The 23,964-nt window shown below is 31.8% G+C and overlaps 2 protein-coding genes and 1 pseudogene across 7 annotated transcripts in view; 2 read left to right on the plus strand and 1 right to left on the minus strand.

The window, feature by feature from the left end:
- Positions 1-55: 55 nt before the first annotated feature.
- LOC144843239 (small ribosomal subunit protein mS35-like) lies at positions 56-3,935 on the minus strand. The gene is made up of 9 exons (XM_078700035.1): positions 3,761-3,935; positions 3,236-3,306; positions 2,855-3,022; positions 2,669-2,729; positions 2,194-2,336; positions 1,845-1,954; positions 1,654-1,723; positions 1,305-1,418; positions 56-993 (listed from the first exon to the last, which is right to left on the minus strand). Exons 1-9 carry the CDS (start codon positions 3,918-3,920, stop codon positions 454-456), a joined length of 1,437 nt encoding a protein of 478 aa, XP_078556161.1. The 5' UTR covers positions 3,921-3,935; the 3' UTR covers positions 56-453.
- Positions 3,936-13,463: 9,528 nt separating this feature from the next.
- LOC144843462 (two pore channel protein 2-like) overlaps positions 13,464-23,964 on the plus strand; it is a 69,448-nt gene continuing 58,947 nt past the window's right edge. For 5 of the 6 annotated variants that reach the window (XR_013612260.1, XR_013612259.1, XM_078700258.1 and 2 more), the window contains exons 1-18: positions 13,464-13,662; positions 14,385-14,511; positions 14,899-15,076; positions 15,537-15,653; positions 16,189-16,295; positions 16,720-16,789; positions 17,274-17,448; positions 18,383-18,448; positions 18,662-18,726; positions 19,298-19,401; positions 19,855-19,936; positions 20,104-20,193; positions 20,357-20,476; positions 21,909-22,001; positions 22,083-22,169; positions 22,716-22,768; positions 23,531-23,618; positions 23,756-23,827. Coding sequence is in view for 4 of the 6 variants with exons in the window: in XM_078700258.1 (XP_078556384.1) it covers positions 13,545-13,662; positions 14,385-14,511; positions 14,899-15,076; positions 15,537-15,653; positions 16,189-16,295; positions 16,720-16,789; positions 17,274-17,448; positions 18,383-18,448; positions 18,662-18,726; positions 19,298-19,401; positions 19,855-19,936; positions 20,104-20,193; positions 20,357-20,476; positions 21,909-22,001; positions 22,083-22,169; positions 22,716-22,768; positions 23,531-23,618; positions 23,756-23,827 (1,812 nt within the window). In the remaining 2 variants the exon portion in view is untranslated. The remainder of the gene's footprint in view (positions 13,663-14,384; positions 14,512-14,898; positions 15,077-15,536; positions 15,654-16,188; positions 16,296-16,719; positions 16,790-17,273; positions 17,449-18,382; positions 18,449-18,661; positions 18,727-19,297; positions 19,402-19,854; positions 19,937-20,103; positions 20,194-20,356; positions 20,477-21,908; positions 22,002-22,082; positions 22,170-22,715; positions 22,769-23,530; positions 23,619-23,755; positions 23,828-23,964) is intronic. The other variant, XM_078700280.1, reaches the window with a different exon arrangement.
- On the plus strand, positions 18,748-18,865 carry LOC144855674 (5S ribosomal RNA; annotated as a pseudogene).

The raw sequence follows: 23,964 nt of genomic DNA on the forward strand, positions 1-23,964 counted from the left end.
TCATGGCTTTGGTGTGGGGAAGGTTACACACACCATTATTTCTCCATGCACGCACACAATTTGGATTTATGTCTCAACAGGATGTCACTCCATCATAGGTTTTTTAAAAACATAATTACAGTATAGTCATTTTCTGCCTTTTTCATGGTAGGTTACACCAATACAGTACAAATAATAAATTCAAAGAATATATTTTTTATGTTGGTACACATCTACAATGACATAATTCGTTTCACAACTGTTCATTCGACTTTTTTGAGTTTTATTGAAAATTTGATACATGTTTTATATGGCAGTAATTTGATTACAAAAATTATCCACCACAAATGTTTCATGTTTAATTCTCTTCCTTCCAATCAAATAAAATATTGCCATCTATATTACTTTGTGTGTGATAAAGGCTAATTATCATGTATAAATCTTCTGAATGTGCCGTTGGCCTATTAAGACGTTCTACTTTCTATCATCATCACTATCTGAACTGCTACTACTAGAATCTTCGGAGCTCTCACTATTACTGGACAATTCAGAAGTCTCAATGGCATCTCCAGAACTACTAACATCTTCAGAGCTCTCACTATTACTGGACAATTCAGAAGTCTCAATGGCATCTCCAGAACTACTAACATCTTCAGAGCTCTCACTATTACTGGACAATTCAGAAGTTTCAGTAACAACTCCAGAGCTACTAACATCTTCAGATCTCTCACTATTAGTGTTACTGGACAATTCAGAAGTCTCAGTAACTCCAGAGCTACTAGAAACTAAACTCTCTCCAACATTGTCCAGGTTTTTTCCCACACCACTGAGTTCTGGTGTTAGCTCAATATCAGAGTGAAGTAACTTCAGAACAGTGTGTTTATAAGTGTTTATTGATTCTTCAGTTTCACCTGAATTCATGAGAGTTTCAACTGCTGTTCCGAATTCCTTAACACCATCGGTATTTAATAATTCATCTTCTTCTGCTTCGGAAACTTCATGCAACAGATCACCCTAAGTGATAAAATTAAATCTTTTTATATTCTTACATAACAGTGACATTTGGTGTAAACGTGAATATCCAATTATTTATAAAAAGAGATTTGAAATTTGGGTGGTTTTGTGAAAGCTTTAACTGCCACTTTATAATCGCCTTGCCTGGAATTACTCCAGAAGACAGTAAAAAAAAAACATCAAAACATTTCTAACTTTGTTTCCTTTTGGAAACACATGGTGTAACTCATTCCATAGTGTACTGGTGTTTAACATGCAAACTTTCAAAAAAGAAGAAAAACTATTTTTTCATTTTAAAGCAAATTCTATACCTGTCTTTTGTTTCTAGCCAGCACTTGTAGCATGTTTTTCCTTGATGGCTGTAGATCCCACACATAATGCTCCATATCACCAGGTGTAATATCATTCTCCCATGGTTCAGTCACCTAGCAATTTAACATTTAAATAATTAATACCAAAATACAATGAAAACATACCTACAGTAGGTGGAGAAGGGAATGTAAGATACATAAGATAATGGGCTTTTTAATAATGCAACTTATTAAAGAAATCCAACAACTAGCTGTAGAATTTTGTCTCTAACCAATGGCTTCTGAATACATTTAAGCCACTGAGCTAGTGATTTTTTTAATACAGTATAATATCTTAGATTCTACCTACCCAAGACTCGTGAAATAATACTGTAAGTAAATACAAAGCATAATCATAATTCTGTTTCCTCAGAGGGCATCTGAAATGAAAACATTTAATTACTATATGATTATGGCATCTTAACTTTCAAGCTTTGACACATGTATTGGCTGATCCACTTGTAACCAACAAAGTATAGCACATGTTTAATCTGTAATTACCTATCTGTAGTAATTTTAACTGTGTTGGTTGCTTGATCATATCTTTCACCAACTAGCTGAATAAATTTCCATCGAGCATGTTCATCCAAAGGTATTGAGTCTAGATTTACCTAAAAATATTTAAAACAAAGTACAGTTAAAACTGTAGCTTTTAAACCTACAGTAGGTCTTAGGAACATCATGTCAATTTGTGATATTCATATATTATTGTTTACTGCTACATGAACTGGTTACCATGATAACCATACCCTGGGTGTCGTATGCCTTCATTGGAACGTGGCAGATTATATGTCCGACCAGTGACACAATATGCTTAGGTTGTATGTGGTTGCAAATCATCTTGAAGTACCTTAATTGAAACAATCCTGGCATCAGGATGTCTTAGTGAAGGTCCTGAGTGAACGTAGTCCGACAACTCAACTTCCAATGGAAACATCCTCTGACATAGTTCACTATCTTCTTTTAACTTCTCTGGCCACTGAGTACACAATTCTGTACAATAAATTTAAATTGATTTATTCAATATGCTCGTAAAAACTAATACGACAAAACAGAAAACGAGGATAACCCTGTAATTGTTAATAATACAATTAAGGTAGAACTCATACATAGAAACATCTGTATTTTTTGGGGTCCCAAATGGGTCCCCTTAATAGAGACACGTAGTAAACAAACCTGTTAAAATGAACTGAAAGTAAAACTGAAAAGTGTGTTTACTTGTTCATTTGTTTTAATTTGATTATCATATCAATCAACCAATATTTATAAAAAAAACAAACAAATAAATCATAGTTATTTAAATCAATTAATTAATTTGAGATTACCTTTCAATGCCGCGCATTGCTTCTTGATCGCCGGAGGTGTAAGATGTAGAAAATTTGGAATCTAATATAAAAATCAAAAGTTGACTGTACAATAAAGATCACATATAAAGTGTACATAGAAAATAACAATGTATGAAAGAGGGACTGGAAATAAATAGAAAAAATGTGCTTAATAAATTTGTTTACCTTTATTAGCTCAGCATTGCCATATTTGTGAGGTGGTATACCCCGTTTTACAGGATACCCCATTCTCAGTGGAAGAGGAACGGCTGACCACTTGAAAGAGGCTGCAGTAGGGTACACATTTGACCAATCTTGGTCCTCTTGCATCCTTGACTCTCGAGGATCTGGCAACTTAAAACAATACATTTAAAAATGATTGGATGTTAGTACTGCATGGTAACTTTTTATTTTATTGAATTGTTTTTAATATTCTGCTACCACATATTATTAACATAATTTATTACTTCAGATAAATAACTAAACACAAACTGCTGTCATTATACAGATTACAGTGATTTTAAGAGATTTAAACTTGAGAATTTAAAGATCTTATTAGATACTTACAGGACTTTTTCTACGCAGTCTCATATTTAATGCCCTCATGGCCTTGCCTCGTTGAGAATGATGCGAGGATCCTACATATAAGTTATAAAAGAAACAATATTTTCTACAGGAAAAAATCAAATGTCATTTCATTGAATACGGTGTATTTACAAACAAACAACATTTCATTTTAGCCTATAAATATCATGCATGCAGCCCTCAGGCTCTACTACTAAACTATCTATTCTATACTAGGCCTAGGCTAGGCCTAGGCCTATATAATATATAACATTAACAATTGCATTTTTTTAAAAATATTACTGTGCCAAGAAAGTGATGTTTAGATCAGGACACAGATTTTTTAGAAAAATGTAAAGTTAAGCTTCTATCTAAGTAGTTATTGAAAAGGCTAAACCTAGGCCTACATAATTCATTTGCTTGCGGCTGCCGGTTTTGAATCAACCTCCTCTGACTGGGCCCACACACAATTTCAATGAATAGGCTAGCTCACCATGCAGGGGGGCCTACAGAATAAAGTTTACTTACGATCAATTTCAGATTGCACATCAGGTAAAGAAGTTGAAACAAGCGAACCATAATGACATTGCCTTATCTGCTGATGGAAATTTAAAGAGCTTTTTCTACTACAAACATCTAATAAACCAGGATTTAATGACAGTTTGTAGAAGCAACGTGAAGCCGACATTATTATTAATGCACATGGAAGTGCGCCCTCTCTAAAAATACAACTGAAAAAACTTTGATATAAAATTTAGCAAAGTGTAGTTATAAATAAAAGCTACATTTTATCTTTATCTTTATCACAATAAAGCTTTTTCTCGTGTCCCTTTAGTTACGACAGGCTCTGATTAACAGCCTAGGTAGGCCTATATTTTATTCAAATTTAAACAATAAAAAATCCAAATCTAAAAACCGTTACAGAAAACTTCTCTCTAGAATTTGATTATCTTTTATTAGTCTGTTTATATTACTTTCGCACGTCATCATAATGAAATAAGAGTACGTTTCAGGCAATTTTGTAAGCGTTTAAAAAATTGCCATGAGTGCGCAGAATTTTGCACGCGTACTGCGCGTTAAATGTAAATAGGCACTCTTTTTGCCCGATTTCTGTTTTCTTGACTTACTTTTCAACTCGAAATTACGTTATACAAGCACGTCAAAAGTGACAGGCTACGCACGTGTAAATTAAAAAAATATAAATGTTTTTAAACATTTTCAAACATGTTCAGCAATTTCGGTCGGTTGGTAGGTTGGTCGGTCGATCGGTAAACACTAACTTGAGCACGCGACTGCAGCCATCTATATGGCCTTGTTATCATTGACATTCATTGAGAGCCCCTGCGACAATGCAGACTTTAAAAGTTGCACCAGGGTTTAGAATACGCGCTAAGAAAAGTTTTACTAAATAAACCAATCAACAACGCAGCAACAGAAGTTCCTGCCAATCATAGTAAAGATAAGCCCAATCCCTAATTTGCATATTAAGCTGTTGTTGACGAAGAAGAACTTAGTGTTGTCATTTTGTAAAGTGCACTGCAGAGAGAAGACAGCTAAAAAAGAGACGATAGTAGGTAGGTGTTTATGTATATTTGTTTGAAAAATATACATTATCCAAATGTTGCTGAGGCAACTTGAAGCAAATAATATATCATACCAAATTGTCATAGTTCATAAAATTTGTAAAATAAATGTATATAAAGAAAATATTGATATCTGAAATTGAACTTTCTTTTGAATTGTTGTTCTTCTAGGCTAATACTTATCAAGGCCTAGGCCTGTCTCTCCTATAGTATTACAATTATAGATGATTGACTTATCTATACTATAACCACACACAGGCCTTACTACTTATTCAGTTAAATTTCTTTCTTTAAATCTGTAAGCTGTATAAAGTATTAATAGTTCGATGTTTCTTTGCAGGTTTGACTTAAAATTTAAATAATGGTATTTACTACAAATTTGGTAGTTTTCGTCTGCCTACTTGAGTATCTTGATGTTGTGCTCTCCATGTAGAAGTAGATGTTCCAACCTTGATGAAACATGTCCAGAAAAGGCATCCAAAACATAGTAAGATCTAACAAATAAAATTAATTCAAACTAACAGATATATATAATTGCAAAATTTATATAATTTATATCTATATGTTAGTTTATGGTTTATTATTTTACAGGTATACTAACATATTAGAGTAAGTTTATTTTTTATTTTTATAGGTCGATGAACTGTTCCTGAATTTTTCCCCTTCACATCATCCACACACAAATACTATATAATATATTATATAATCTATATACTGTAATATAAAATATGTATTTGTATGTATCCTAATGTTGTATCATGCATTGATAATAATTGATATAATATCATTTAACAATTTATTTATACTTCAAGTTGTCTTTATGCATTGTTCAATCTCATTAAGTAAGTAATTCTGAATATGTATATACCTGTTTATATAACATATATCGTATAATAATATACACATTATGTTATATATAACATTTTATATAAACTTTTTGCACACTCTATAGGATAAATTTTGTTTTTTAGTTACTAACACACACAAGAAGCAAGCCAATAGAGAGAATATTTCTTTGATTTCACTGATTATTATGCATGTTCTGATTTCATATACAAACAATAATTTGAATTATTAACTACATGTTGGTTTCACTGTTAAGATGCTTTGTGGACACCAGCTTTACTCTATCTAGAGCAAACATTAAATTACAACCCATTAAGTGGAACATGCCCATAACATTTTACAATCGTAGGTAATTAGAAGATGAATTATTATTTAAATAATATTTATAATGTGTTATTTGATTTTTATTAACTCTTTAGATAATGCATGATACAACACCCAGAGTGCAATCCCCTATTCCTTGCGCACTGGTTTATTTCTAGCCCTATTTTTGTTTAAGTAAACGGAAACACAAAGATAGGTTATACTAACGCAGCAAGTCATTGCTTCAAGCACCCAAGCTTCAAAACAAGTAAAATTTAGTTTCTAGGCTAGGTTACTTATGGTTTTGCCATGATGTCTAATGGCATCTTGCGGTATCATTTTGTAGTCTCTTTTTACTATTGTCCATGTCGTTTCATGTTCATGGTTTGCTCTAGTCGTTTCTTCACAAGTTTGCTATCATTTTCTGGTAATTCACAGTTCATGTGAGCAATATTATAGGTTGACAACCTACACTGCTAATATGAACTGTGTTGTCTATATAATGCGTGGTTGTTTACTCTGCTCATAAATACATTTAAATTAAGAAAATAGTCCTTGTGTCATTTTTCTTTCATATCATAACATAATTGTCACTTTTTCTCTATTTTTCAAATAAAATTTCAACAAAATGTTTCTGTGTCTTATTTTTGTATTTATAGAAAACATTCACAATACATTTAGGGAAAACAAATTTTCAATAAAGGTTGTAGATATTGTCTGTGTCTATTTATTTTGGTTCTTCACAAGTTTGCTATCATCTTCAGGTAATTCACAGTTCATGTGAGCAGTATAGGTTGACAACCTACACTGCTAGTAGTAGTAGTAGTTTAGAGTTTAAGTAAGTTAAAATATTACTCATACAAAATTAACTGTAATTTTAATAATTTACTGTAATCATTTCAGAGCACATCTGGATGTACAGATGCAAGGCTGTTGGAACCAATTACAGGTAAAAAACGCCATACAGTATTCCTATGATTAATTTTTGTTTTTATCTTTCTTTTCAAAACACACTTATGGATGTACAGATACAAGACTGTTGGAACTAATTACATGTAAAAAAACACCATACAGTATGCCTATGATTAATTTTTGTTTTTATCTTTCTTTTCAGAGCACTCTTATGGATGTACAGATGCAAGGCTGTTGGAACCAATTACAGATAAAAAACACCATACAGAATGTACCTGTGATTAATTTTTGTTTTCATCTTTCTTTTCAGAACACCTATAGATGTACATATACAAGGCTGTTGTATAGGTGTATTTTAAATTGTGTAATATAATCTGTATATTTTATATTCATTTTTAACTTGTATTAAGTTGTATGTTACAGGGGTTGCGGACACAAATGTGTTATGGCGCTCTGTTGCTGTCGCAACCCCTGGACCGCTTGTTGTCGAATAAAGAAATGAAATGAAATAAAATGAGCCAATTACATGTAAAAAAAACACTATACAGTATGCCTATGATTAATTTTTGTTTTCATATTTCTTTTCATAGAACACCTATGGATGTACAGATACAAGGCTGTTGGAACCAATTACAGGTAAAAAAACACCATACAGTATTCCTATGATTAATTTTTGTTTTCATCTTTCTTTTCAGAGCACTCTTATGGATGTACAGATGCAAGGCTGTTGGAACCAATTACAGATAAAAAACACTATACAGTATGCCTATGATTAATTTTTGTTTTCATCTTTCTTTTCAGAGCACTCTTATGGATGTACAGATGCAAGGCTGTTGGAACCAATTACAGATAAAAAACACCATACAGAATGTACCTGTGATTAATTTTTGTTTTCATCTTTCTTTTCAGAGCACTCTTATGGATGTACAGATACAAGGCTGTTGGAACCAATTACAGATAAAAAACACTATACAGTATGCCTATGATTAATTTTTGTTTTCATCTTTCTTTTCAGAGCACTCTTATGGATGTACAGATGCAAGGCTGTTGGAACCAATTACAGATAAAAAACACCATACAGAATGTACCTGTGATTAATTTTTGTTTTCATCTTTCTTTTCAGAGCACTCTTATGGATGTACAGATGCAAGGCTGTTGGAACCAATTACAGATAAAAAACACCATACAGTATGTACCTGTGATTAATTTTTGTTTTCATCTTTCTTTTCAGAGCACTCTTATGGATGTACAGATGCAAGGCTGTTGGAACCAATTACAGATAAAAAACACCATACAGAATGTACCTGTGATTAATTTTTGTTTTCATCTTTCTTTTCAGAACACCTATGGATGTACAGATACAAGGCTGTTGGAACCAATTACATGTAAAAAAAACACTATACAGTATGTAATTATGATTAATTTTTGTTTTCATATTTCTTTTCATAGAACACCTATGGATGTACAGATGCAAGACTGTTGGAACCAATTACAGGTAAAAAAACACCATACAGTATGTAGCTATGATTAATTTTTGTTTTCACCTTTCATTTCAGAGAACACCTATGGATGTACAGATGCAAGACTGTTGGAACCAATTACAGGTAAAAAAACACCATACAGTATGTACCTATGATTAATTTTTGTTTTCACCTTTCATTTCAGAGAACACCTATGGATGTACAGATGCAAGACTGTTGGAACCAATTACAGGTAAAAAAACACCATACAGTATGTAGCTGTGGTTAATTGTTTTTATCTTTCTTTTTAGAACACACCTATGGAGATACTAGACTGTTGGAACCAATCACATGTAAAAACACAAATTATGTACCTATGAGTAAGTCTAACCATATGACATGTACCATTAACTATTTATGACCATTACTCTGTTCAGTTGTTGCTAATAAAGAGTACCATAATGGTGAAATACTGTGAACAAATTCAATTAAAACTACATACTGGTACATTAAACATAATAATATTCGAATCTCATATCTGTAATAATAATATTTATTACTGTATATGACAAGAATAGATACAGTATTAAGAATAATACTAGCAGGTACCATGTTGTTATTGTATATTGCAAGCTCGCTCGATTTTGCTGGTGGAGAAACGGCCAAGAATTGCCAAACGCAGAGTTTGTCAGTTGCAAAGAAATTGGTCTAAAAAACACATTTTTCGTACAAATTTGCCGTTCTAATATAGACTATTATGGATAAATAGTCCAGGAGTATTAGACAAAAAAAGGGCCAAAGGTAGAAATAAATATGCTAAAGCTGAATTTTTCAGGATAGGTCCCTAATGTTGTCTGAAACAACATACTAAAAGTCCCCGGGTTTCCCCGTTGTGCTTCAACCTGATTGGGCCATTTTTCAAAATGGCGGCCATCTTAACATTATTTACCATATTTTGACAACCAGTAGGTGTAAGTAAACAATTTTGGTGTCAAAATACTCAGAAGACCAATATTTATATTCACTGTAATGGAGAAGTTTTTAAAAAAATGACCAGAAATGCCTGTTTTGACCTTTGACCATAAATTTGGATTATCTCAATATCTCATCAACGACTGGCCGTAGAGAGTTCAAAATTGTCCCAAATTATTCAGAATGTCCAACTTTCTATTTACTCTAATAAAAGAAAAATACTAAATTCCTTTAGAAACCTTCTATTCTGACCTTTGAACTATTGACCTAAGCATATTTTAATTTTATAGACATCTTGGTGATCGATAGGAGTACATAAGCGAAATTGGTGTCAAAATACTCAGAAGACCCATATTTATATTCACTATAATAGAAAAGTTTTTTAAAAAATGACCGGAAATGCATGTTTTGAACTTTGACCCTAAATTTGGATTATCTCAATATCTCATCAACGACTGGCCGTAGAGACTTCAAAGTTGTCCCAAGTTATTCGGAATGCCCAACTTTCTATTTACTTTAATGAAAGAAAAATACCAAAAACCTTTAGAAACCTTCTATTTTGACCTTTGAACTATTGACGTAGGCATATTTATTTTTATAGACATCTTGGTGATCGATAGGATACGAAATTGGTTTCAAAATGTATAACTTTGACCCTAAATTTGGGTTATCTCAATACCGCATCAACTGCTGGCCGTAGAGACTTCAAAATTGTCCTAAATTAAGCAGTGTGCCTAACTCTCTATTCACTGTAGTTAAAGAAAAATACTAAAAGCCTTTAGAAACCACCTATTTTGCCATTTGAACTATTGATCTGGCCAATACAGTATTTTATATCATAATTATATAGAAATCTTGGTGATCGATAGGAATACATAAGCGAATTTGTTGTCAAAATATTCCAAAACACCCATGTTTATTAAACCTTTGACTTTAATCACTACATTATAATTTAATAATTTAAGTCCCAAATAGCATGATGGACATATCATACCATTCATCATGCCATGAGATGTCAAATTTATCCGAAACAGCCCAGAAAAAATGTCCGATGGACGAATAATAATATTCATCAATATAGATATGAGGCCATAATTTCAGGTATCAAAGGGTCACAATGTGTCATTTGACAAATCACCTAAATAATAAAATACAATATGAAACTCTTACAAATCTATCAAGATGGGTTATAAAGAAATTGTCACTGTAAAGTTGTTATGGTCTTCAACAGATTTTCATGCCCTTATTTTATTAACCATCATAAAGTATTTTCGATTTTTAGAGAATTTTGAATAGAAAAAAAACAGAGAAAAATGTTCACATCTTAAAGATAAATGCAATAATTCTTTTAAAATTAAATTCCATCATATCAGATAAGAATCGGAGGTATGACTAGAGCCTAAAATGAGACTTAGACTGAGACCTTGATAAATGGTTGGGTGGGTGACTATGTACAGTGTGCAGTTTTAGACAATTTAAAAAATGTTATAAGATGAATTATGTACTCCAGACCTATATACACAAAGAAATGTAATAGTGCAGCTCAATTGAAAAAAAAAACCAATTTTACCAATAAGTGTGTGTCAAATCAACCAGTAGTGGTCTCTGCTACAGTATATATTAAATGGCACTGCCGAAGAGGAAACATTTCAGAATTGGTGTAGCTCCAAAGTTTAAACATGGACATTAGCCATATAGAGAAGGCGTGTCATTTTTTGGAGGACTAATTTCTAACCTTAATATTTAAAGAATAAATAAATAATAAAATTTGTTTGGTTACTAATGAATAAAAGAAGTGAAAACAGGCTAACCCAAACAGACAGTAAAATGTATCATATATATATAGTTTAAAATTGGGGCTTGGTTTGTCTGTTTAGCATCTGAGCAATTTGGAATGAATTTTACCTCTCATGGCAATGGCCATACTGATGAATTGTTAGATTCTGTCTATCTTTATGTCAACTTAAATTTAACTTTTTGCATCTAAGCCCTCCCTCTGGAGAGCACGGGTTATTGTCGGTTTATACAGGTAAGCTAGGCACGAAATAGACTAATTCTCATTAAAATGTAATGATTAAGGTTAAAGGTCAAAACACTTTCAATCGCATTTAGTACATTATTTCTATAAGAGTACACAGAAACATGGGTGTTTTGGAGTATTTTGACACCAAATTCCCTTATGTATTCCTATTGATCACCAAGATTTCTATACAATTTTGGTATAAAATATGACCAGATCAAGGGTTCAAAGGTCAAAATAAAAGGTTTCTAAAGGAATTTGGTATTTTTCTTTCATTAAAGTGAATAGAAAGTTGGGCATTCTGAATAATTTGGGACAAATTTGAAGTCTCTACGGCCAGTGGTTGATGAGATATTGATTATAATCCAAATTTATGGTCAAAGGTCAAAACAAGCATTTCCGACCATTTTAGGTTAAACTTTTCCATTACAGTGAATATAAATGTGGGTCTTCTGAGTATTTTGACACCAATTTCGCTTGTGTACTCCTATCGATCACCAAGATGTCTATAAAATTAAAATATGTCTAGGTCAATAGTTCAAAGGTCAAAATAGAAGGTTTCTAAAGGAATTTAGTATTTTTCTTTCATTAAAGTGAATAGAAAGTTGGGCATTCTGAATAATTTGGGACAACTTTGAAGTCTCTACGGCCAGTCGTTGATGAGATATTGAGATAATCCAAATTTAGGGTCAAAGGTCAAAACAGGCATTTCTGACCATTTTTTGTTAAACTTTTCCATTACAGTGAATATAAATATGGATCTTCTGAGTATTTTGACACCAAGAATGTTTACTTACACCTACTGGTTGTCAACATATGGTAAATAATTTTAAGATGGCCGCCATTTTGAAAAATGGCCCAATCGGGTTGAAGCACAACGGGGAAACCCGGGGACTTTTAGTATGTTGTTTCAGACAACATTAGGGACCTATCCTGAAAAATTCAGCTTTAGCATATTTATTTCTACCTCAAAGTCTAATACTCCTGGACTAAAAGGTATCCCCCCCCCCCCTTTTGTAATATATATATTATGCACCCATTTACATACGATTTTATCAACGATTTTACAGGAAAAGGGGGTACAAATCAACATTAAAAATCGTTAAAATCTTCAAATTGTTTAAAAGTTGAATTGAGTTCAACTTTAATGTTGCGATCGGTAAAACTGACTGACCAATCAAATGGTTCATAAATTACATCATCATTGTTTGTGAAAAAATACGTACGCGCTGACAATTCTTGATTTTTTACAACGCTACAATGTTTTTGTACTCTTTTAAAGTCTGATATTTCAAAATAATAAGTGTAAGTAAAACTAAATTTTAATATAAAAACAATTTAATTTAATGTTTGTCTTTAGTGTAAAGCCTAGATTAAGATATCAGCGAAAACATGTCCTAGGCCGGCTGGGTTGAAGCATCAAGACCCTTAACTTTTTCAATTTTCACACGGGCCCGGCTGCGCATGACCGGCATTGGCTTTGCAAAACTTCGCGTCCATGTGTCCCAGCAACGTCGAAAGAACCAAGAAACCATTAACGATCGGGTAAAAAATGTTAAAAAATTCGCGACGGGAAAACAGGCTTTAGGCGCAAAAAACAACAGTTCTGTATATTAAATATGGTCTATAAAACCCACTATATTCAGATAATTATATGACTAGAATCGACTGGCCAAAACGCCTCAGATGCTATCTCCGGGCGTCTAGAAAAAAATTTTGGCCTTATGCTATTGTAATATAGATTAACCAAAATGATACCAAGGTGATTCATAAAATAGTATAATATTGTATATTTATAGTATTTACTGACATATTTAGAATATTTACCTACAGTAGCCATACTACTAATTGTTGCCGATACTTATATTTTCAATTTTTTTAAATTGAAAAGAAAAAAATTATGTATTTCAATTATTTAAATATTCATTAGGTTGTCTAGGTAATGAATAAATGAATTTGATAACTTATATATAGTTAGCATTCCTCAACAAAAGAGCATGTAAAGGGCATTTTTACATTATAACTTTTATTTTAAAACTCTTTAAAAAGTTCAAGTATCTAAATTATAGAGGGCGGTGTTTGTTCCGACCACCTCTCACGTGATTAAATAAAAACATGAGTTTTGTGGTGAAGAGCGAAGTCTAAAGACGGTACAAACATTTTATTAGAACATTCAAAATAGCAGTGATGATTTAGAATACTTTTAATTAGTTAAAATGGCTACAGAAGAAATGCCGGAATCGGCCTACAACATTCTGACGAATAGCATGTATTCATCAACAGAGATTGAGCATGAGCTTTTGTCCGGTAGAGATGACAGAAGTGATCTCTGCAGTAAGTTCCTTCCTGTCGTGTCACTTGCTTGTCTGGTTGCGGTAGCAGGGCCTAGCCTTAAGCCTAGCATCATATGAAGTCTAGGCCTAAAGGCGCATTTATATAATTATATAGTATTTATTAGATCGCAGTCTATCATAAAAATGATTTGCTGTTGTGATAATCTTTTGTTTTATAAATATAAATGAAGCTTTTTAAAATTGTATTTACTGAATGAATAATATATCTAGCCTAGGCCTAGCCTAGTAACTAGTAGAGTAGTAGTAGTACTGTGTAGGGTCTAGCTAGGAGGGATTTTGAAATTCATATTTTTTTTCATCTCCGTTCTCTATAATTTTAAGTTATTTTATATACCATTGTGCATTATTTAACTTAAATTAAAGATTTAATAATTTTGATTTAACGTTCTGCTATTTTTAGTAGGCAATTTCATCATTTTATATTAATATTTCCTATTTCAACTTTTAACTGTACTCGTACTTACAATCTGTGGTTTTATTGAATACCATTTTTGTCAGTCATTTTAACTGTCTTTTTATTAAGAAAATATAAAGAAACAAAAATTGAATTGATTATTTATTTTGATATTTTCAAACAAACATTGCTCATATTAAACCTCAATTCCTGTCAAAAAATTCCAAGAAAAGGAACCTTCCCAATTAATGTAGATAATAACAATATTTTTTGACAACGTTAATTAAATATGAATTTTAAATTCACAGATCCTGAGTCACTTTTACAAGCTGTTGTTTTTGTTGAAGATGCTGTCAAATTTAGAAGTATTTATCACAAAGTTGATATTAAATCTCTTTGGTACTATAGACTATATTATTCTCCAGTTGTACAATGGTAAGTGTAAAGCTCTGTCTACACTGTCAAACTAGTTATATGACATCATATATAGGCACATCACATTGTTTGATAGTGTAGACAGAGCTTTAAGAATATGTTACGGAGTATATTCAAGAAACATTTTCAATGTACACTCTTGTATATAGCATTCTGTTAACATGGCTCCTATTTGTACATTTTTTGGGGAAAAAATAATTATTTTAAAGCATGGTTCCCACTTAGACGCAACGTCATAGATTCAGCACAAGTGACTTGACCAATCACAAACAACTCTGGATGATCCATCGTGTTGTGAATGGTCAAATACGCTTCCATCCTTGTGTTGCCTCGTGAGTGGTAAAAAAGCGTACGAACATTTTATAATAAAATTGATTTAATTCCCAGGTTCATAAGTACAGCTATATGTGTGATTCTGTTGCTGGCATTCTTTGAAAACCCATCTTCTTTGACATGGAGTTCAGATCCAAGGAAGAGAGGCGAACGTGTCTCTGCTCCATGTGGCCTAACTGAAGGAATTGAATTTGTCTGTCTACTGATATTTGCAGTCGATGTCTGTATGAAGGTACATGCTACAGTATAATGATTTTAAATCAAGTCCTGTCATATTTCAGGATATTTTCTCATGACAATTTGCAACTCCACTCCCAAAGTCTTTGTTTATGTAGATCATCTTGTGTATATGTTTGTCTTGTAAACAGGATTGCCACTTTTGAGAGAAGGATAGTGATTAAGTTCACTTGTGGTCATCCTTGGCAATTTTCCTAAAAAATGAATAAAAAAAAAAATAATAATATAAAGTTTTATATCAATGTATTGATATTAATATATTGTTGTTGCTTATTCCAAGTAGTTAGTAGTACTACCTGTTATTGTTTGCTGTGAACATTTTCCCAGCCACTACCTAAAAAATTCTTCCTATCCCTTTGCTACCTTAGTATAAGGCTTCAGTAGTGCAACAGAGTCAACTAAAATGGGTATTCAATTCTATATGTAATTGTTGTTTTACTGTTCTTATCTTATAGGCATATTTAATTGGTAAAAAGCAATTTATAAAGCAGAAATGGTTGTCGGCGTATGTCTTGGTGATTTTAGCATCTTTGATTGATTGGATAGTAACCGTTAACTTTTCATGTGAGGAGGTAATAATTGTAACTCGGTAATTGCATCCACGTCTAGGTGTAACTTCATTTATACACTATATCTATGCCCATAAACTGCCCATGCTCTTATGCACCAAAAAATAGTATTGCTCAAGTCAACATTTAAAATAAGTTAAAATAACTGTGAGTAAAGCTGACCTAATCCAGATAGATTGAACCCTGAAGCTGAGCATTAACCATTCAGGTATAACTTTACATCAAACATCTTAGTTCTTTCGTTTCGAGAGGTTTGGATTGGAGTTACGTCTATGTGTAAATGCAGCCACTTTGTATTTTTAAATAGATTTCTGAACACTAAAAGTATCCCAACAAAAATTAAAATCCATAGTTTTTCATTTACCATTTCACATTTAGGACTACTGTAAACATGTGTACGGATGTTTAATTCACATCATAAGTTAACTTAGGTCAACTTGTAGTCTTAAATTGCAACTTTAATGTGTCTGATATTACAGAAACATCTGTTGTGTTGTGTATTTATAGTAATAATTATTATTTGTTGCTTTTTCTACAGCCACTCAGAGTTAGGCGTCTGCTAAGACCATTTTTTTTACTTCAAAATTCATCACTTATGAAAAAGACAGTAAGGAGTATTAAAAATACATTGCCAGAGGTTTTTAGGTTTGTATCTCTTTTTTTAGTTCAGTTCAGGATGAAACCCCTTTAATAATAAGATTAAATGATACAATTGTCCATAATTTAGCGTAGATATACTGTAGTGCCCTGTCCTGAATTGGGTGTCGCAAATGTAGAGTTCTTCTACATTACCTTTATATACATTTTTGAACTTGAGGTTTTTTACAATACATTATCCAGATTGGTTATTAAAATACAGTAGAACCCCTATGACACCTTTGGCACCAAACAAAATGTTGCCCATAATAGGGTTGACCGCTGAACAGTGGTTGACTGCAGTGTTAGGGGTTGACTGCAGTGTTAAGGGTTGACTGCAGTGTTAAATATATATTGCCCATTGTTTCACAGTAATTTATATATTACTGTATATGCCATTTTTTTCATGTAATTTTTTCCCCATATTTTTTAGCGTCATTTTATTAGTACTACTGCACTTATACTTCTTCACTATGGTTGGATTAATCATGTTTTCAGCACAGGTAATATTCCTAATCTTTAAGTATAGTTTTGTTTTTACCAATTTGATTAAAATTTACTGTATGAATATATATATACTGCTAGTTATCATGAGCATATCCTGCTTTCATTTTCTTCTTAATTTGCATTTTCGATTTAGCTACATGTATGGTTATTTATTGGTTTTTTTAAATCTCAATTCTGATGTCCAGTCACTGAAACCTATTGCCTATTTTTTTTTCTTTTTGGATTATTATATAATACACAAATAGAAACTTTGAAAACTTTAGTTTCAGTGGTTAATTGAAACTACATATTTACTTTAATTGAGTCTTTATACTGTTATTTTCATTTAATATTAAAATGCAATATTATGGATTTAAGTGTAAAGTTAAGTTTAAATTAACCTTTAAATTATTTTTTTTGTGAAAGAAAAACAAACAATCAAATCAAATTAATATTTTCATTACTGTTCTAATTACATTCATATTTTTTTAATTGTTAAAGGCATCTACTGCTAATCGTAACTCTTCAGATACTGATTCAAACAGTGCAAACATCGACGGCAGTGAAGCTGCAGAAGCCTTTTCTTCCATTGGTAATGCATATATGAGCTTGTTAGTGCTGTTAACTACTGCAAACAACCCAGATGGTTTGTATCCAATACATTATTCTTCCAAGTGTATGTATCTCTTTTTTTCAGATTTTATGTGTTTGTTTGGTTATTTTGTGCACATCACAAAACTGAATAGATACATGGACACATATCATCTGATGCACATTGATATGTTTTGCACAGATAAAGTACTCATGCTGTAAACATAATGTACATGTGATGGACATGTAGACATATAAGAGGATATTTGTATAATGAAAGCATAAAGTAAATGTGATTAAATATTATTACATCATCTGATGCATATGTATTGAAATTGTTGCACAGATGAAGTACTTGTAAATGCGAAGTACACATAATGTGTGATGGACATAGCATATAAAAGGATGCATAAAGTTTGTGCAATGAAAGCATAAAGTAAATGTGATAAAGTAAAGTGCTTAAATGTTGTTATTCATTCAAGAACATTACTCATTTCATCAGTAAAGTAACATGAATTTTCATATTAATATAAAATACCTTTATTGCGATTAACACTGTATATTATGTCATCATGGTAACTTTCTTAACAACACAATATGAACTACATTTTCATTTTAATGTGTTTCATGTTTTAAATGTTAGCCATTTGTATTCATTGACATTTAAATAATTTATGGTCTAATAAATAATACTGAACGCAAAACTACATATTTGTTGTTGACTACCAATATGAAAACAGCGTCATTAAACATACTTAAAGAAGTTGAATTGTACATTTGAATTGTACTCGCATTAATATCATATCGTTATATTTACTGTGTATACAATACAATAATAAAATGCACAGAAATCAATTGAACACAAATACAGGCTTCTAAAAACCCAACATCATTTTAAGAAAAATTTATATTTTCACATTGATTTTGTGTTTCTGTTTTTCTGAGCTTCCAGTAATAATAATTTTGTCAATATTGAAATAATAAAAAAAATGCTGATATAACATTTGAATATCTTTTAGTTATGATGCCAGCCTACAAAGAAAATAGGATGTATGCATTGTTCTTCATTATATTTCTTACAATTGGTAAGTAACAATAAGTCATCAATGTCTTCAGTTTTTGTACAAAATCAGAATTATGTTCTAAAGCCAAAATGTTCATTTTTTAATCTGTTTATTTAAGTTAATAAAATGAATATATTATTTGAGGATTCACTTGTATTGTATCAGATTTTAAATCTATTTTTTAAGCTCTTAATTTATAATTCTTAATTCTTATTTAAATTGTATTTGCTTTAGGACTTTACTGTTTCTTCAACATGCTAACTGCTGTTATTTATAATCAGTTCCGTGGTTACCTACAAGTAAGTCAACATGTATTTCATATATAAGGCTATACCGCGTTGAAACACTGGTTCTCGTTAGATCACTGAAGTTAAGCAATGTTGGGCCTGGTTAGAACTTGGATGGGAGACCATCTGGGAATATCTGTTACTGTATATAGGCTGGGGTCCCCTTAGGCATTTGAAATCAGCGGTGCTGACTTATAGCAGGCCCAGCACCTAGTATCTGCTTCAGACATATTGGCCTATGCCTTTCCTCAGGTCAAGGTGGGCACTGGACGAGAGAAGCCCTTGATCAATGATAGGACCAATCAAGGTGCTTTAAACAGTCCTGGTTTAGTTTCATCCATCATTCAGATGAATGTCATTCGCGACAGACGTCGGCCATAAACATTTTATATTGTGAACACATTCAAACTTTTGATCACAACACAAATTATATAAATTTACCTCAAAATGTGTGTCTGCTGACTGCAAACTTTATCAGTGGAATGACCCATTTGCTGATAATGTATTTTATATAATATTTATTATACAAATGCTTGCATTAAACCAAAACATTTGTTTTTCTTCAAATAAATTTTTATTTTAGACATCTATTCAAGCCAGTTTCTTTCGGCAGAGATTAGGAATTCGTGCAGCTTTTGAAATTATGAGACGGCAAGGAAAAGGGTTTTCAAATCCAACACAAATAAGGTACAGTTTTAATTTTTATATAGGTGGTTTTATCAGTTGAGGAAATTTGGATTAGACCCTCTACAGACCCACCGTAGCCACCATACATGATCAGCACACCGGAAGATGATTTCTTACTTTTTTAAATAGTGTACTAAATTCTTATAGTGCACATGTGCATTTTATATACAGCAGCTTTACATCCCACCCAAAGGACGAGTAAAGCATATTGGATACAAGCAATATGGAACAGACTAGGCCTCTCAATGCTAGTCCGATGCCCTTATGCCATATTACGCTCTCTCTCTTCTCTCTAGGTGATATACTGTACACATAGTCCAAAGTAGTTGATACTGGGTTTTCTAATTGCTGATTACCATAATATCTATCTAAAATAGTAGACAAGAAGATATTTAATTTACATTTAGATAATTTTGGAATCCACACTCTAAATAAAGTTAATTATTATTTCAGAAATACTATTCCAGTTAGCATTGTCAAATCGGTTATTCTACAAGTTAAAATGAAAAGAGTTTTTAAAGCAGCCATAATAAGGGTAAGTTTTCGAATTAGACAATTTTTCATTATAGAAGTTACTAACATGTTTCAGGCTCTTGTCATTTGTTCTAATTCTGTGAAAAGTCAATTTGTTATTAATATTAATATTTTGAATATTACTTAAATTGTTATTTTAATTAGTTCAGTTGTTTTATAATGTTTCAGGAACTTGATGATAATATGGGAGGCTTTGTGACGTCAACAGATTTCCGATCTCTGTTTGATGTTTTAGACACACCCATCAAAGTAAAAAAGGTATGTGTTTATATAACCTAAATATTTATTTATGAACTTCAATAATAATCATGTCTGTAACATTTACAATCGTTATACCATTTTGGAATTTAGAAATTACGAACTTTTTTGATGAGTTTTATGTGATGTCTTGTAATTTTAATATTGTATTTGTTTGTTTTAGGAATTCCCTAAAAAAATCTTTCGACATTCAGTGCTGAATAAAATACAGTCATGTGTATCTCATCAGTATTTTGCCTACTTTGGTAGTTTTGTAGCTGTGGTTAATGTATTCTGTATTACAGTAAGTAGGTTTCTGATCTCATATTATTGTGTTGGCCACGCCCGACCGACCCTAAACTGCCGAAAATGAAGGTCGGCTTTTTTTTTTTGAGCCAAACGGCAATTTTGAAACCAAATGGTGAAAAAATATTGTCTTATTTGCCAAATTGGCGAACATATTTCACCTCCGCCGGACGTGTAAAAAAGAAGCGTGCAACCAACCGTGAATCAATCACGTGATAACCGGAATACGCGATTATTAATTTTTGGGGGATCCACGTTTAAATTAAATAAACAGTGGTTGAGACAGGTTTTTAATAGTTATCACATTTTTAAACACCCTCATAATTAATGGACTCTACCAATGTTGATCTGCAGTCTACGGACTTGTTAAATGATTTAAAAGGCATGGGTTCACCAAGCAAGTAGGCCTATATACGTTTAATATAAATGTACCTAAGATTGTCGTAAGCTCTTTTGTTTAAACTTGTTATTTATATAGCGATAATCCGTCCGGCATGCACGCTAGGCTTCTAGCCGGACCTCTAGCCTCGATCGATCGATGTCGCTGGTGGGGAATTTCCCCGCGATAAGAAATCGGCGAAATATGGCTCATAAAACGGCCTACATAATGTTATATCTTTAATGCCAGTGTAATTACATATGGATAAAACAATATAAAACTCAATATTTTTCATCTAGAATAATATGTTAACTTGCGTAATGTAGCATTAACACGGAAATAGTTTTTTTCGATTTTGATTGTTTTTGTTGGCTTTAAAAATGGTAGTTATAGGGCTAACCCGTTTTGCCTCAAAAAGCTAGGCCTACGTTTATTTAATAAACCTTTTTTAAACTTTTGTTGAAACAATTATAGCTAGCGTGAGCCTAGGGTGCTATGAAAAGTGTTTAAAAGTCTTTTTGTATCAATTGTGTAAATTGTTTATTATTTTGCCGGCAAAACATTTTTGATCTGAAAAAAAAAAAAAACTTTTCCTACCGACCTACCCATTTTTAGGATTTACCCAAAACGTGGCCAACACAATGTTTTTTTTTTGGCCTTATATTGCATTATGTGCAGAGGTTTAGCTGTCTCATTTAAAATTCTGATTAGCCGTGCTTGCTTATTATTTTTTACTGTGACACAGAGAGTGCATTGTATATAGTGTGTCATATAGCACTTTTAACAATCAGCAGATTGTCCCAAAGCCCTTAATTTAAAACAAAATAAGATTTAAATAAATAAAATAAGACTACAAAGAACCAGAAAGGTGTGTTTTCAAAAGGGTTTTACAAATTTCAATTGGGTGAGGGTTGAATACAAGATATTCACATAGAGGAAGTTCCTCCATCATATTAGCAAGCTTTTGTTTCAGAACGGTAGACAAATGAGATTTAAATTCCTTTAAATAATTCAACAGACCAATAATAATTACATTGTTTTATTGTTTTAGGTTGAAATGGGTCTAACCAGCAAAGAAAAAGGAACTGAAGATTTAGTTTCTGCTCTGAACTTTATATTCATTATTTATTATGTTGTTGAATTGGTTAGTATGCATTTTATTTTTTTGCAGCTAAATTTTCAAAATATTCCATTATTTTTTTGATTTTAATATTTATTTCAACAGATGCTTAAAATTTGGATGTTGGGCTGGCAGAAGTACTTTTCTACAATATTGAACATAATAGATTTTCTTGTAGTTGTCTCTTTGTTTGTAAGTATCAATTCACATTCCCATCAATTACTTATAAACTATTACATAAATTGTTTTCATTGTAAAGAATTATTTTTTATTTTCTTAATAAAATAAATTTATTTTCAAGATTATCATAGTGTTTACTGTATATTACCATTTGCTAGAAAACAGTTTAGATGAGTATATTTTTTCTCTGTATATTTGAGTTTACAAAAGACACCCCTTTGGTTTTTTTAATGTGAATGTACAGAATGGCTTTGTTAGAATAGAGACAAACAGTGACAAATTGAACTACACAGCAAATAATGGGTAATAGTTCATCAACATTTAAACCAATGAATGTCAACTTAAATCTTAAGGCGGTTTTATCAAGCTATCCGATTGACTTCCAAGTTGGTGAAATGCAAGTTGACATTGCTTTACATTTTGATGAACTATTACCCATTACTACACTGAAACAAGATTAAAGGGTTTTTACATTAAAAAATAAGTTTGGCAATACAAGCTTCAAATGTATGTGTTGGTCATATAGTAGTGAAAAATAATTGATTATTGTTCCTACAGGTTGTAGAAATTGCATATGCCTCATCTGTAAAAACACCTTTCTATTCTAAAAAGTAAGTACTAAATACAACAATCTATTGAGTAATAGGTATGTGCTACTACCAATGCCACGCCTCTTGGTTGAAGTCGAATCTTACGGAAATCAGTAAACAAGAGGTTGTTCCCCTTCTAAGGTTACTCTCCCAATTCTTGTTTACCATTCAAAACGTATTTTGAATACCAGACTTTGCAGAGTATAGTCAGGTTTGTGGTCATGTGTAATGCAAACTTGACTTTACTAGTTACTAAACATTAAACATTAATTAACATAACTTATGTAAAGTATCTTGTGTATGTTCAGAGAATTGAGCTAGTAAACAATTTAAACGGTACCCTTGGTCACATTTTTGTTGTATTGAATTTACATCGTCATGTCACAATCAATTTTCAACATGATGCTGTAAAGTTTTATGTTTTAGTATATAACCAGTTTGTCCCCTTTATGGTAAACCACAAGTATGTATTCCTAATTTAAAGTTATTTATTCTACATGGACTCCTGAGGCAATTTGGGTGTTCCAAATAACTTTCATTTTCCAGTGGAATCTTTCAGGTCATTGGGTTGTGTAATGTATTAGCAGGTAGATGGAGATTGGAATTCCTACCCCACCCTTTTAGCCACCTAGTTTAGGTTGATGTATTAATCTACCTTCTGTTTTCTATATTATAATCTTTCCATACCTTATTTTCACATGTTGTTTACTCTAAGATTCTATATTTAAATTATTTATTTTATATAATTGTATCATCTAATTCTTGTTTCTGTTTTTTTTGTAGTGATGAAAACCATGTTCTCTTTGTATTATCACGAGTAATTAATTTACTTATTTTAGTGCGACTTTTCAGAATTGTCACCCATATTAAAGTAAGTCAAATCATTTATAAGGAAGCAATTGCATAATTCTATTATGTTCTATGTTACTATATTATAAAGTATGTCCTAACTATGGATGAAAAGATCCCGAAAATAAAAGATTATGTTGAATGTGTTTTGTATTGTAGCCAATGGCAATTGTAGTCTGGACAACATTGGATCTTATAAGAAACTTAAGAGCTTTTGCAGGAATTTTAGTGGTGAGTTTAATTAGGTATACTCTAATTAAGTAGTTATTTACAATACAATTTATTGTCAAAGATAACTTCCATTATGTTGAGATACAATACATTTTGTATTGCTAACTCAAGTTAGCTAAATAAAAAATAACTAAATC

The sequence above is a fragment of the Antedon bifida genome, chromosome 1 (assembly GCF_963402885.1).
Source record: "Antedon bifida chromosome 1, ecAntBifi1.1, whole genome shotgun sequence".
NCBI classification, from domain to species: Eukaryota; Metazoa; Echinodermata; class Crinoidea; order Comatulida; family Antedonidae; genus Antedon; species Antedon bifida.